General features: G+C 46.5%; 1 protein-coding gene across 1 annotated transcript in view; it reads right to left on the reverse strand.

Moving 5' to 3' along the window:
• The window catches only part of LOC146178135 (A disintegrin and metalloproteinase with thrombospondin motifs like), a 164,771-nt gene that overhangs the window by 33,839 nt on the left and 118,197 nt on the right, over window positions 1–12,735 (reverse strand). Inside the window, exons 3-4 of the mRNA XM_084577961.1 lie at window positions 4,952–5,239; window positions 1,913–2,020 (exon numbers count right to left, since the gene is read on the reverse strand). Of these exons, the coding sequence (XP_084434087.1) occupies window positions 1,913–2,020; window positions 4,952–5,239 (396 nt within the window). The remainder of the gene's footprint in view (window positions 1–1,912; window positions 2,021–4,951; window positions 5,240–12,735) is intronic.

Genomic DNA, 12,735 nt, shown 5'->3' on the forward strand with positions numbered 1-12,735 from the left:
CGACAGACAGCATAATTGTTTCGGCAAATATTCCTGCTTGCCCCTTGTCTTATTGTTTTATTTCTTATTTTTGCAATGCAATGGCCAAAAATTACACGAGTTTTTTCTTCTTTAATTGATTCAGCGTGTATTAAGTCAAGGGAGCCAATCGTCATGACTGACTTGAAACACGCGGTGAGTTTTTCGTCGCACAGTTCCCAACTGAAGGCTGACTCATTTTATTTTCTTAACTACCACAATGTCTAAAGACAGGATAAATTCACGCATGTGTGCTCTTGTATGATAGCAAATCGCCACAGTTGCCCCGTTGTTGCTACGAAAAGCAATAGCCGAAACACAGCGAGTTTTAGTAAGAGATATGAGCAGACGACGTAATCGCAAACCAGACGAGTATAGCTTCCTTCACTCTGAATGCCACACAAGGAAAGCATGCATGTACTCACCGCCACGTCGGGCAGGCTGGATATGGCGATGCCTCGTGACATCCTTCTTTCTACCTCACTGTCATTTATCAAAATATACTAACGTTCCTCACGAAACGCTGGGCGCCTAATTAGCATTGCTCACGCAGTGACCAAAAGAAGCGAGCGAGCTCCTCACTAATCACGGAAGGAACTAGTGTGTGCGTTCACTTGTTGGCAATTTTGGTTATGGTTATAGTTTATGGTATGTATTTGTACAGAACCGTCGCGAGTTGCACTAGGTAGGTTTTTGTGTGATCCCATTGGGGAAAGAAGGGTAAAAGGAAGGCGTGCAGAGGCGAAATAAATGCACTGGAGAGACGAAGACCACCCGCACAAAAGGCGACGAATAGATGTGCTGCATGCGAAGACCTGAAAGTGGTGAGAAGAAAAAAGTTGACAGGAACTCAGGTTTTCGGGGGTTGTTAAGAGGCCAGCGTTCACCGAGGGAAGCGGATCATGCGGTGTTCGCGGCCAAGTGAAACTGTAGTCTAACGGAAATGTAAGTTGAAAGCAAATGCAAGGCTAACTATTCCCACGCCAAATGCGGTGCTTTGTAATGTGATGTGCAGTCAGAATTCTCCCTTCTAATAGACTTAATATATTCCTACCAAGCTGCCAGATTCTGAAATATACTTATTCGAAGTAGTTCGGATAGTTGTTGGCAGTTAGAATTATGTCCATAGATATGCCATTAGGGGCATATCATCAATAGCAAGTTACATGCCCTTGTCAGCAGCTGTGTACTTCCGATGTGGTACACCTTGCGGCGTGTGTTGAGTTTCGCCACTGATGAGGAGTAGTACTTATTAAGACGCTGAATACCTGTCTACATTCAGCAAAAGAGACATAGGGGCTTGAAACTGTAAGGTGGCTAGCTCATATACCTTGCCAGTCAGCTGAGCCCATCACAAGTCGTGTGGTGTTCGCACGTGAGTCCGGTTCAAGCCTTCGCTACGCTTGCTGAGCGCTATGATGGGTAACGTCACTTCATATACGAAGACGTGACGCTTACCTGGGCTGAGTTCATGTCTTATTCATGCCCGAACTAATCTGCACTGCAATGCTAATGCACGAACTAATCTGCAGCCTCCGATAGGAGGCTTCACATACGACCTTTTCACAGAATGGCTCTATTTGTACCTTCGCTTTATTTCTTTTTTCTCCTTTCCTTACATTACCCCTTTTGAAAGATGACATTGCATTTCGTCAATGGTAATCGCAATGTTGCATTCAACAGCGCTTCCCTCGATGTCCAAAACAGTGTTTTGCATCGCTCAAACGAAGTGGAAGAAATCTGAAACACGTTTCCATTTCCGCATGAGACCGTTTTCGGAAGCTTAGCCCCCGTGTGTGTCGCACAATGCGTGCGGAATAAAGTGTCAGGGGGCAAAGGGGTGCGGCTTTCGTCCGAGCCGGTGTCGAAGGTGGCGCTCAGCTTCGTGCCTCACCATCTGAAGGCGTCCCAGCTTGTCCTCGCTCAGTACAAGGGCAGCCATGTTGGTGTGGTCCTGGTAGGCACCCCCTCCGGACCAGAGGTCGTCCGACGCTTCTTCATCCTGCAGGTCGCAAGGAAATGAGGAGAGGCGCTGTCGTAGACCGCCTACTGAGCAAAACTTGACTTTTTAATGGAGTTGTAAGCGACTATAGCAATTTTAAATGACACGCTGAGGAAGAAGATGTGGCAGATATTCATATCTACACCACGTTTCACTGACGGTTGAAGTAGTATAGTAGTGGACTTCATTAATACACTACACTAAGGTGCCTAGTACATCGCTGTCTGTTGGATGCGCAGGCTCTGTTCTTTCAGTCCAACCAGGTACCGATATTACGGGAGGGGGTGACACTGGCAGAGAAGCCCGATTTTCAATGAACACAGTTTTCTAGAAGCTAGGAAATGTAGAAAAAATAATAATAATAAGTTAAGGTCTTGGTACCGCTGGTGGAAGCCGCGAACGGACTGCCATGCCTGAGGCGGATTTTTTTTCCCTGAGGGTAGGCTACACCACAGTTCATGGTCCTAAGGTGATCACTGAGTCTTTTCTGACCTCAACGCCACAAGTTTAAAGGTAAGTCCTAAAGGGTTTGTCGCAAGTGGTTTTGCGGCAAGCCCTTAATTAGGACTTATCTTTCATCAGCATGCCGTTAAAAACCCGGTTTGCACACCATCCCACTCTGCTCCAAGCCAGCAAGACGCGGGTTGAGATCGTGGAAAGGTCGTCTACGCGCCCTACATGGTGATGTAAGTGTGCAAGATGTCATCATGCATGGTGCTCGTCCTAGAACCTCCATCCACTATTTTCATTCACCCACCCAGCGTGCTCGCAAATCGTCGTCCCTGTCGTCAATGGCGATGTCGTTGTCGGATGTTCTTTTTCGGCAATGCAGTAGCGTTCATTGTATCGTCGATGCTCCATTAATTGTAGGCAAAGGACGATTAGGCAACATAGGTCATCAACACCCGCGACTGCTGCCGGTGCCATCCGCACTATTTAGCTAATTTGACCATTACTGTACCTCCTCTGCCACAGAAATCGCAGTTCATGTTAGTTCGTTCTGCGCCTCCATCAATACGACAGTTAATATTGCTTGAAAGGATAACATTCGTGCACGGGGCCATGCATATAAGACGCGAGTAACCATCCCTGTCTTCGTCGCATCATCAGCCAGTATAGGGGCGATTGGGAACACAGGCCACTCGACTGGCCCGCCGCCAATCGTGGACGCCGCGAGCTCATTTGTGCGAAAAAGGTTCTCGCGATAGCGCTGCGGTCAATACACCCGCAATCGCTTTAAGTCGTTTGTGCAGAAAGACAAGCGCTACGAACAGCATCATCGTCATCGCCGGCTGACTGAGGTCACAATGCGTGATAGTCACGTTGGATTAAGCTTGATTGAGTTAGGTTTAGTATGAGTTACGTTTAGTTATGTCATGGTAAACAAGAACTCATGACCGGTCTGAAGAGATCTCTGTAGAGAATTCCAAACATCTCACCGAGAAGCGCGTTTGTAAAAGCGCAGTATTGCCTGAGGATGTTTCGGGATACCGAATCCACGGCATGTGCCGTTTTTCCGTCACTAGAAAGCGTGGCACCATGTTGAGGGTTGCGAAGCGCACTCATAAAAAAAAAAAAGCAAAATATACACTTCTTAGTTCGTGGCTATGTGGTTTATTTCTAAAGGAATAAGAAATTTTCGTTGCTTCCACGTTCAATTGTTTTTTTTTTTTTTGCTTGTACTTATCCTTTAGGCACAGGGTACGTTATTCATTTCTACCGCATTGGTACGTGTCATGCGTAATAATTTGAAAGCTGTTGCGATTTGAACGTGACAGTATTCGTACATTTTCGCTTCTTTGTGTGAATGACACGACGTGCACAGGCATAGCAAGGCGGCACGTGGCACCCGCGTAAGTGGTGCGGTTTTGAAGACCACCCTTTTCTCTACTTTATATGCTAATAATAATGCATTCACCAATTAATTAACCAATCATCATAGTGCATCTTGTTCAGAGCATCGCCGCTAGATACGCAAGTGTTATCCATAAACAGTGAATTTCGAAGAGGAAGTCAAGAGCGCCACCAAGACCTTCGAAATACGCACAGAAAGCGAGGATTTAAGTTAAGCCTCTTACTTGGGTGCCTTATCAAACGGGCTAAGGCAAAGCTTCTCGCATTGCATGTATGAGCTTTCGAGCTAACCAGCTTCATCAGCTCCGACGCATGCCTTGGCCACAGGTGCCAAGAACGTGAAGACTGAGGCCTAAAGTTGAAAGCGCTCGTCCTTAGAGCGACAGCGAAAAAAAAAAAAAAAAAAGTTCCCGTTTAAAATGAGTTAGCGCTGGACCCAGAGAAAGCAAGAAAAAATATATATATTACAGCGGCCATATGGTTGCGACGCTTGCTTTAAAGTTCGATGGCATCAGTTTACCGTTACATTTTCAACCAGATAATTTAGAGGCCTGCAAAATTTTGAAATCGCTGACTAACGAACGTATATTACAAGCTTGTTGAATATATATTTTATTTTTTAGACGAGAAAGGCGTAGAGAGATGGAAGGAAGAGAATATAACCATATACAAGTAGCGTTCAGCGGATATTGAGCGCACCTCCTTCTATAGACTTGGAAATTAGCTGGAATTTCGCCACTAATGAGTGCTTTGCTGGAGGCCCCGCAAACGAGGCACCTCTGTACTCATCTCGTCCCGCATAACCGACTCGGTGAAAGAGTTGCGCATTGCTTGCCTGCTCTACACGTGGGCACTGGAATATTGTCAGCCTTTTCGTTTCCCTCAGTCTCTTCTCTTCTGTCCGCATTTTAAAGCAAAAGCCTTTATTGCCTCACGAGTGGCGCGCGCACTGCGTGAACAGGAAGTGGCTCACCCGAAGACAAGTCCCCTCGTCCAAACGTTGGCTTGCATTGCAAACTTAGGTATCCCCTCAACCCTTGTTCAGTTCTCTTTCATATCACGGAGAGGGTGTTTCACCTTGGCCCTGAGCGGCGTGTAGGCGAGTCCGTTGGGCGTGCTCTCGGCGGCCAGCATCTGCAGCCTGGCGGCGCGCTGTTCGAAGTCCCGATTCCTCTTGAGCCGCAGGTCGAAGCGGCGCCCGAAGGCCTTCAGCGAGACGGAGCGCCGGTCGCCGCCGCTTGCCTCGCGCTCCGCCCGGTGGTGTCTCGGAGCGCGAAGTTGGACCAGCTCGTACGGTGGCACCTCGCCCCGGGATGACACCCGGAATACGCGCCGGATCTCGGAGTCTGACAACCGCTCGTGCACCTGTGAACAAAAAGGGGCATAGCACCACGTCACCACTGGTTCCCACAGTTTCGAGTAATTATAAAGGACGCGCTTTCGTACACATTCGCGAGTCACCCCCTTTGTGGGACTGATTGCCATCTGATCTCACCGCGCAATGTACGATTCGGCTAATCAGTTCCACCACAAAGAGACAGACGCAGAGAAATAGCCGTTATTGCACCTTAGTGAGCTGTCGCCTTCTTGGATAAAGATGCGTGATCTCTCGAAAAAGAAGTGCGAACAGTATCAGCCTAACACCCACCGGGGTGGCGTAGTTGTTACGGAGATCGACTACTGTTCCCAAGGATGCGGGATCGAATCCCGGCATCGACGGCCGCTTTTTGATGAAACCATTAAAAAACTCAGAGGTCACTGCATAAACTGCATTGACAGACTGCGAAATCACTAGCGCAGCCGGCGACGTTGTTGACTTCTAATCAAAGCCTTTGTGCATCTGCTTAATTACCCACTCCGTTAGTATCCGACCGCCACTTTTCGATCTCCTATTACACACGACGAAGTGTAATGTTTTGGAATCAGATGTGAATGTCTTGCGGCATTCAAGGTACAGTTTGGCGCAGCTTTCGGATTAGCTGGCTGTGTGGCGTCGTCAAACCATTGACGTCAGTGGTCACTGATAGTGACGTCAATGTATGCGTCAGTGACGTCACTTACATTACGATTCCATCGACTTACGATGTCACATGACTCATGACTTAAGACAATGCCTCAGTGACGTCATCAGTGAATCAATGATGTTACCGGTAGAGACGTCATATATTCATGGCGTCACATACCTTATGTCGTCATCGACTTAAGATATCAATTGACTTACGACTAGCGAATCGATGATACAATTCTTTATACCATGAATTACAACTGCCATCCATTCATGGACAGAAGATGTCACTTGGCAATGACGTCAAGAGGGAACCAACTTCAGGCGACACATTTTACGGACACTTGCAGCGCCAAAATAGCCTAGTAAGGATTCCGTCTTAAGAATTCATGGTTGCTGTTACTCCTTTTCCTGATTTTCGTAATGGTCTCTCTGCAAAGCAGCAGCTCTCTGGCTCACTTAGTGTATTTCTTTGCTCTGTGCCACAGTACGGTTATAAAAACGAAGCATAAGAACCGGAAATTTAATAAATATTAAGAGAAAACACTGTGAAGGTGCCCGTTTCTTTCACTACGTAAGCGACAGTGAAAACAAAAGGTCAGCCACGGGATTTCCGTATACTGGTGCGGAGTAAAAGTGATTGCCATGCTCTCTTGCAACAACCGACAGCTGCAATGTTAACAAAAATAAAACTGGAGAGTGCGACAGGACACAGAAGTGCCAGAAGTACAAACGAGCAGCGCAGCTTGCGCACACATAGCCTGCAGGAAACATTCGAAGCGATTAGGGTCTCGTTAAGCGATCGCTGAATTTGGAACACTCGGTCACGGCAGGTCGCCTGCTAAAACGGCGAAAGCAGACAACTCACTCCGGACACAGCGGAAATAAAACAGAAAACGGCGTTCCGGCGTGACGAAATCAACTGAGAAAGAGGTTAGAGAGAGAAATAGAGCCTGGGGAAGGGGGCGGGGAGGGGGGGGGGGGGGGGGGATCCCTTCCGTTCAGTAGCGCCAAGTTCTCACCTTGAAAAAAAAAAAATCGTCTCGGTTTGTTACTGTTCGCAGAGGGTGTATGGGTGTCCGGTGCTTGCGCAGAGCACGCACAAAGGATTTCCGATTGCCCCGCTCAATGTCTGACGCGAAACGAAGCAGGAAACTCGAGTGCTTTTCGAACGCAGCTCAAGCACAGAGTTTCGTGCGCTGGCAGTGGGCATTATAGCGAAGCATATCGTCCACGCACAGCGCCGTTACAACGGGTCGTTTGTGATCCTTAATGGGTCCCTCCCCGTGGAGGCCCGCATGGCGTCCTCCGGTGTTATATATATTTTTTTCTTCTTTTTCCTTGCGGGGAGCGTGTCGCACGTACCGATGAAATAGTGTGCAATGCCTGCTCAGGCTGCGACGCTGGAAGGAAAAGTAGCTACGTTTCGCGAGGTTAATAGCGCCCGAGAAGTGCGCATTTTCTATAAAAAATCTATAACTCTATCGCCATTCTTTTATATCTATTGTTTTTGTATGTAAATTATGTATAGGCTAAAGTGCGCCCTCTTCACGTCCTTCCGTTTAGAGAATCTATAGATTATTCATGCACTGAAATTTCTAACAGTTCTTCATTTGATAATGTATATAGAGCATATATAGGCAGATTCCAGTTGGTCTATATGTACTCTATAATCAAAAGTATAAGAAGAGTGCACAGCCTTATATCTATAGGTAGTCTATAGTAGTTATTAACAAAAATCTATAGACAGTCGATGGAGTGCCTAAACCTTGTAAGGGGAGGGATGCCGTGGTGGAGGGGTACTAACTAATTTCGACCAGCGGAGGTTGCTTAACGTGCACTGACAATGCACAGCACACGGACATCCTTCGCACTTAACCGCCCGCGAAATGCATCCAGCCCGGCAGGGATTCCGCCGTCGGATCAGCAGGCGAATTCCGTATGCAATGCTAAGCAATAGAAGCAGGCTTGGTGACTGCCCTTCTACATGTGGGTGAGTCCAGCATTTGACTTCGCGCAACGAACAGCCAGGGTTGACACGCTGATTAGCTCGACTTCAGTGTGGAAAGCAACAGTCTTTGGAATAGGTTCGACGTTCAGCTCCCAAATAAGGGCACCTTTCTCGCAGCCGGAAAACAGGTGGAAAACAATTTCAACAAGGAATAAGTTTCAAAGCTTTTCATTTTAATAAACGCCGTGTTTTCTGCACTGATTTAGGCAATATCCGCACACACCTGACACGCCTATTTTAATAAACTGCTAGATCTTGGAAATAATAAAGCGTACAATAATAATTTTTCAAGCCTCCTGTGCTCATATGGTCAGGGTAAGTGGGAAGCACGCGCTAAGAAACATTTGTGCCTTTTGAAGGCGCCACAGCATGCTTAAACATTGCTTTGGAGGCGTGGATTATTACAAGTATATCATACACATCGAGCGTTTTGAAGCGTGTTCGGTTAAATGAAGACAGAAATGCTAATTAAGGACATATATTTATTTCAGAATCTCGGAGTTGTTTGATTGGACACATTACACTTAGGACGCGCTGTCGTGCCAATATTGTTTATTGCGACGCGGCGACGGCTTGACTATACGTACCGGCAGGAATTAATCTAACCGAGGTCGATGGTGCAACAAGCTGGCCTGTAAATGTCTGACTCACTATGCCACGAATCTCCTACTTGTGCTCTTTGAAGCGAACGATTGCTGTCGGTCACACTCAGGGAGCGAGGATTTAAGCCTCGGTGAGGGCTCACGCTAAGCACTGTTTTGTCTGCGTCCTTTTTAGAACGCGTGCGTCCGGCCTGTGAGCTGTATTTCCAATACTAACACTATCGCGGATAGAGTCGCTACGAACATCGATTAGGCGGTAGGAAACGCGATGAGCGCGCCGCACATTGTACCCCTACATTTCATAAGCGAATAATGTACCTGTACAGAGCGAAGGAAGTAATAATTTGCCAGGCCAAGAATGGCATCGAGATACGTACGCCTGACCAGAGTACAAATTCGCCTTACGCATATCAGCGTATTTCATCCTAACTTTTCTTTTTAAAGGGAAACAACTGCCGTTCGAGTATAACTAAGTTCATAATAACGGACGCCGAGGCTGGAAATGATGGCGCATTTGTTCTGCTCAGTTGGAAACATTTATTATCAACCGGGCTCTAAAATATATAGCTCGCTTCAAACAGCCCTGTAGAGTCGCCTTTAATCCTTCGCCACTGACAAAACCTGACAGGTCGAAGATAGGCGCCGAAACTCGTCAGTTGAATGACTCCACACACTGTAACAACCATACCGGCTTCCGCTGACAACTAACCCTACGAGGAACCGACGGATCCCGAGGGGTCACGGGATCGCCACTTCCGGCACGACCGCACGCACTTCCCCGGTGCTGGGATCCGGAAGACGAGTAACCTAGTGAGCACAGCTCACGTCTCGAAAGAAAAAAGAAAAAGAAATGTTCTAAAAGAAAGGAAGAAAAATCGGGACGTGTCAAATGCGATTCATGTGTTACTACTCGAGGTTATGTAGTTTAAATAGCCTGGATCTATACAAAGCAAGATGAGGTCGGTTCTTTGATCTGCTCTCTCTCTCTCTCTCTCTCTCTCTCTCTCTATATATATATATATATATATATATATATAGCATAAGTAAATAGACGTACTTGGTTGGCAGAGGTTACATAAAAGTGAAAAATTGCTTCATACTGTTTCCAAGGTTTCGGCAGGAGCCCTGCCTTTCTCAAGACTGATGGTACATGATTCTTGTTTGTCTTCTTATAGGGTTGGCAAGAGGTGATACAAACAATATGGGCACACACAGGTGAGTCAGCTGGACACGAGCTGACTCACCTGTGTGTGCCCATATTGTTTGTATCACCTCTTGCCAACCCTATAAGAAGACAAACAAGAATCATGTACCATCAGTCTTGAGAAAGGCAGGGCTCCTGCCGAAACGTCGACTACAAATAAACTTGGAAACAGTATGAAGCAATTTTTCACTTTTATATATATATATATATATATATATATATATATATATATATATATATATATATATCATCATCAGCCTGATTATACCCACTGCAGGGCGAAGGCCTCTCCCATATTTCTCCAATTAACCCGGTTCTGTGCTAGCTGCATCCACTTGACCCCTGCGAACTTCTTAATCTCATCCGCCCACCTAACTTTCTGCCGCCCCCTGCTACGCTTTCCTTCCCTTGGAATCCAGTTTGTTACCCTCAGCGACCATCGGTTATCCTCTCTTCGAACTACATCTCCTGCCCATGTCCATTTCTTCTTCTTAATTTCCACTAGAATGTCGGTAATTTGAGTTATTTCTCTGACCCACTCTGCACGCTTTCTATCTCTTAATGTTGCCCCTAACGTTTTTCGTTCCATAGCCCTCTGGGTTGTCCTCAACTTAAGTAGAACTCTCTTGGTTAGCCTCCACGTTTCAGCCCCATAGGTGAGTACAGGCAAGATGCAACTGTTGTATACTTTCCTCTTGAGCGATACCGGTAAGCTGCTAGTCATAATCTGCGAGTGCTTGCCAAATGCGCTCCATCCCAATCTTATTCTTCTTGTTATTTCCTTTTCATGGTCCGGATCTGCGGTTACTACCTGTCCTAAGTAGACATATTCGCCTACTACTTCCAGTATTTCGCTACCTAATGTAAACTGCTGTTCCTTCCCGAGGCTGTTGAACATTACCTTAGTCTTCTGCATATTGAATATATATATATATATATATATATATATATATATATATATATATATATATCTTTCTCTCTCTTACCCCCCCCCCCCCCCCCCCCCCCCCCCCACCCGCCTCTTCTGGGCGTCCCCGTCAATCATCAAGAATTCGCGGCATTTTGAAACTTATAGGTATCACAGTTCGTAATCTCTCGAAAATAAACCCTTTTTAGCGCATATATGGTCGTCTCCTGGTATGTGATTTATCTTTTGTCGCGACATGTAGGCTTGACAGGCACCTGCTTCAGTGTATTATAAAGTGCGCAGTTACTGAAAATTCATGCCTTCTTGTTAACAGCTGCCTCACATCACACCTCCTACCCATTCTGACCATGTGATCACGGGTGGCTCGAAGGACACTCGCTTTAATTGCGATGTCCAGCAGCAACACGCCCGAAGGATCATGACCTCTTTCGGGCAGACTCGAATGGTTAAAATCATCAACAGTTGAAAAATCGAGCTCATCGAGGAGGAAGTGACGTTGTTGTCCCACGGCGAGTCGGCATCGATCCAGTATGCGCCCCACACTGCACACAACAGCACGGCAGTGTGTTCAAGGCGAAGTTTGGGCGGTGCCGGACAGTTTAACGGCGCGAGGTCGTCGTCGATAGCGTCCGGTCGGCATCTCCCCTTTACCTCCTTCCTGGCGGAGATTACACGCTGCAGTCTCGAAGGGGCCACCGGCAGAGTCGTCGATTAAGGGTTCCTTTTTTTCCCACACTGTTGCTCTCGGATACGGCGATGTCGACATGCGCTTTCGTTATGTCTCAATTATTGGACCTCCAACCGACACGTGACTCTGGCATTGGGGGCCCAGGGAGCGTCGCCAAGAATAGGTAAGAGCTCGATGAATGGTACAGCGAGTACGAGGTCTTAGGTCGTGCCTCTTTTTGTCCTTCCATGTCACCTGTATTCCCTGGTTTTATTTCACTAAAAAGTGAACATTTCGGTGACTGGTTACTGCTGGGTGCTTCATTTGATCAAATTCAATGTAAAGAGAACGGATTCATAGGCGCGTCATTGATTGTCTGTTGCGTAACAACTCAGTATTCAAAAATACGCCCGAATTTGTCCTCCTGGCAAGGTAACTCAATACCAAAAGCTAAGCTCTGTGGATGTCGAAGTATTTGCACAAAGATAGCTAAAGATTCAGAAAATCCATTTCTTCGTGCTCTTGGATACACCTGAAGAATGTAAGGCCATTTTTACTCATATATGGTAAAACGAGGCGCTCAGTACATTCTTACAATTCTGAACATTGCGTTTTCACAGCTGCTGTCTTTGTATTTTAATAAAACGGTCTGTATGCCTCGCTTGATTTCATATTTCAAACTACCACCTACTTGGCATCGTTACTGCGGCATCAATTCAAAAGGACCTTTTCCAGATGTAGACACGTATCTCCTCCTTCTAACTTTCTCGTTCTGGGGTTTCACAGTGGCATTCAGCTCAATACTCTCGCGAAAATTCTGCGTACAAAGCATTATCGTATGTTTTGATATGCATCGTACCGCATTATCACACATCCTAAAAAGAACCTGTGCTAGCGTACCCAGGCTACGAAGAAGGCCACAAAAGAACCACCGAGATTGGTTTCGATTATCGAGGTTATTTTTCATGCATCGGGATTTCGGCGCTTCCATCTTGTGGATCGACCTGCTTTCTCGTCGTGTTCATAGATGAAAGTAGCAAGACAACAGAAGCCCACAGATATTTGCACGTAGCTGCACCAATTATCTATAGACTGGCGAAGCAGAAAAATAGTCTTTAAGATTAATACGCAGAAGACTAAGGTAATGTTGAACAGCTTGGGTAAGGAATGGCAGTTGAAAATAGGTAGCGAAGCGCTGGAAGCGGTAGGCGAGTATGGATCATCGATGCTGGAAAATGGTAACAAATCCGATTCCAAGGGAAGGGAAGAGTTGCAAAGTGCGGCAGAAAATTAGGTGGATGGATGAGGTTAAAACGTTCAGGGGATCAAGTGGATGCAGCCAGCACAGTACCGGGTTAATTGGAGGAAAATGGGAGAGACCTTCGCGCTGCAGTGGGTATAGCTCAGCTCATGATCACATACAGCGGCAGTGCGAATTGTTGAT

Source organism: Amblyomma maculatum, chromosome 9, assembly GCF_055883805.1.
Source record: "Amblyomma maculatum isolate TAMU_Amacu chromosome 9, ASM5588380v1, whole genome shotgun sequence".
NCBI lineage: Eukaryota > Metazoa > Arthropoda > Arachnida > Ixodida > Ixodidae > Amblyomma > Amblyomma maculatum.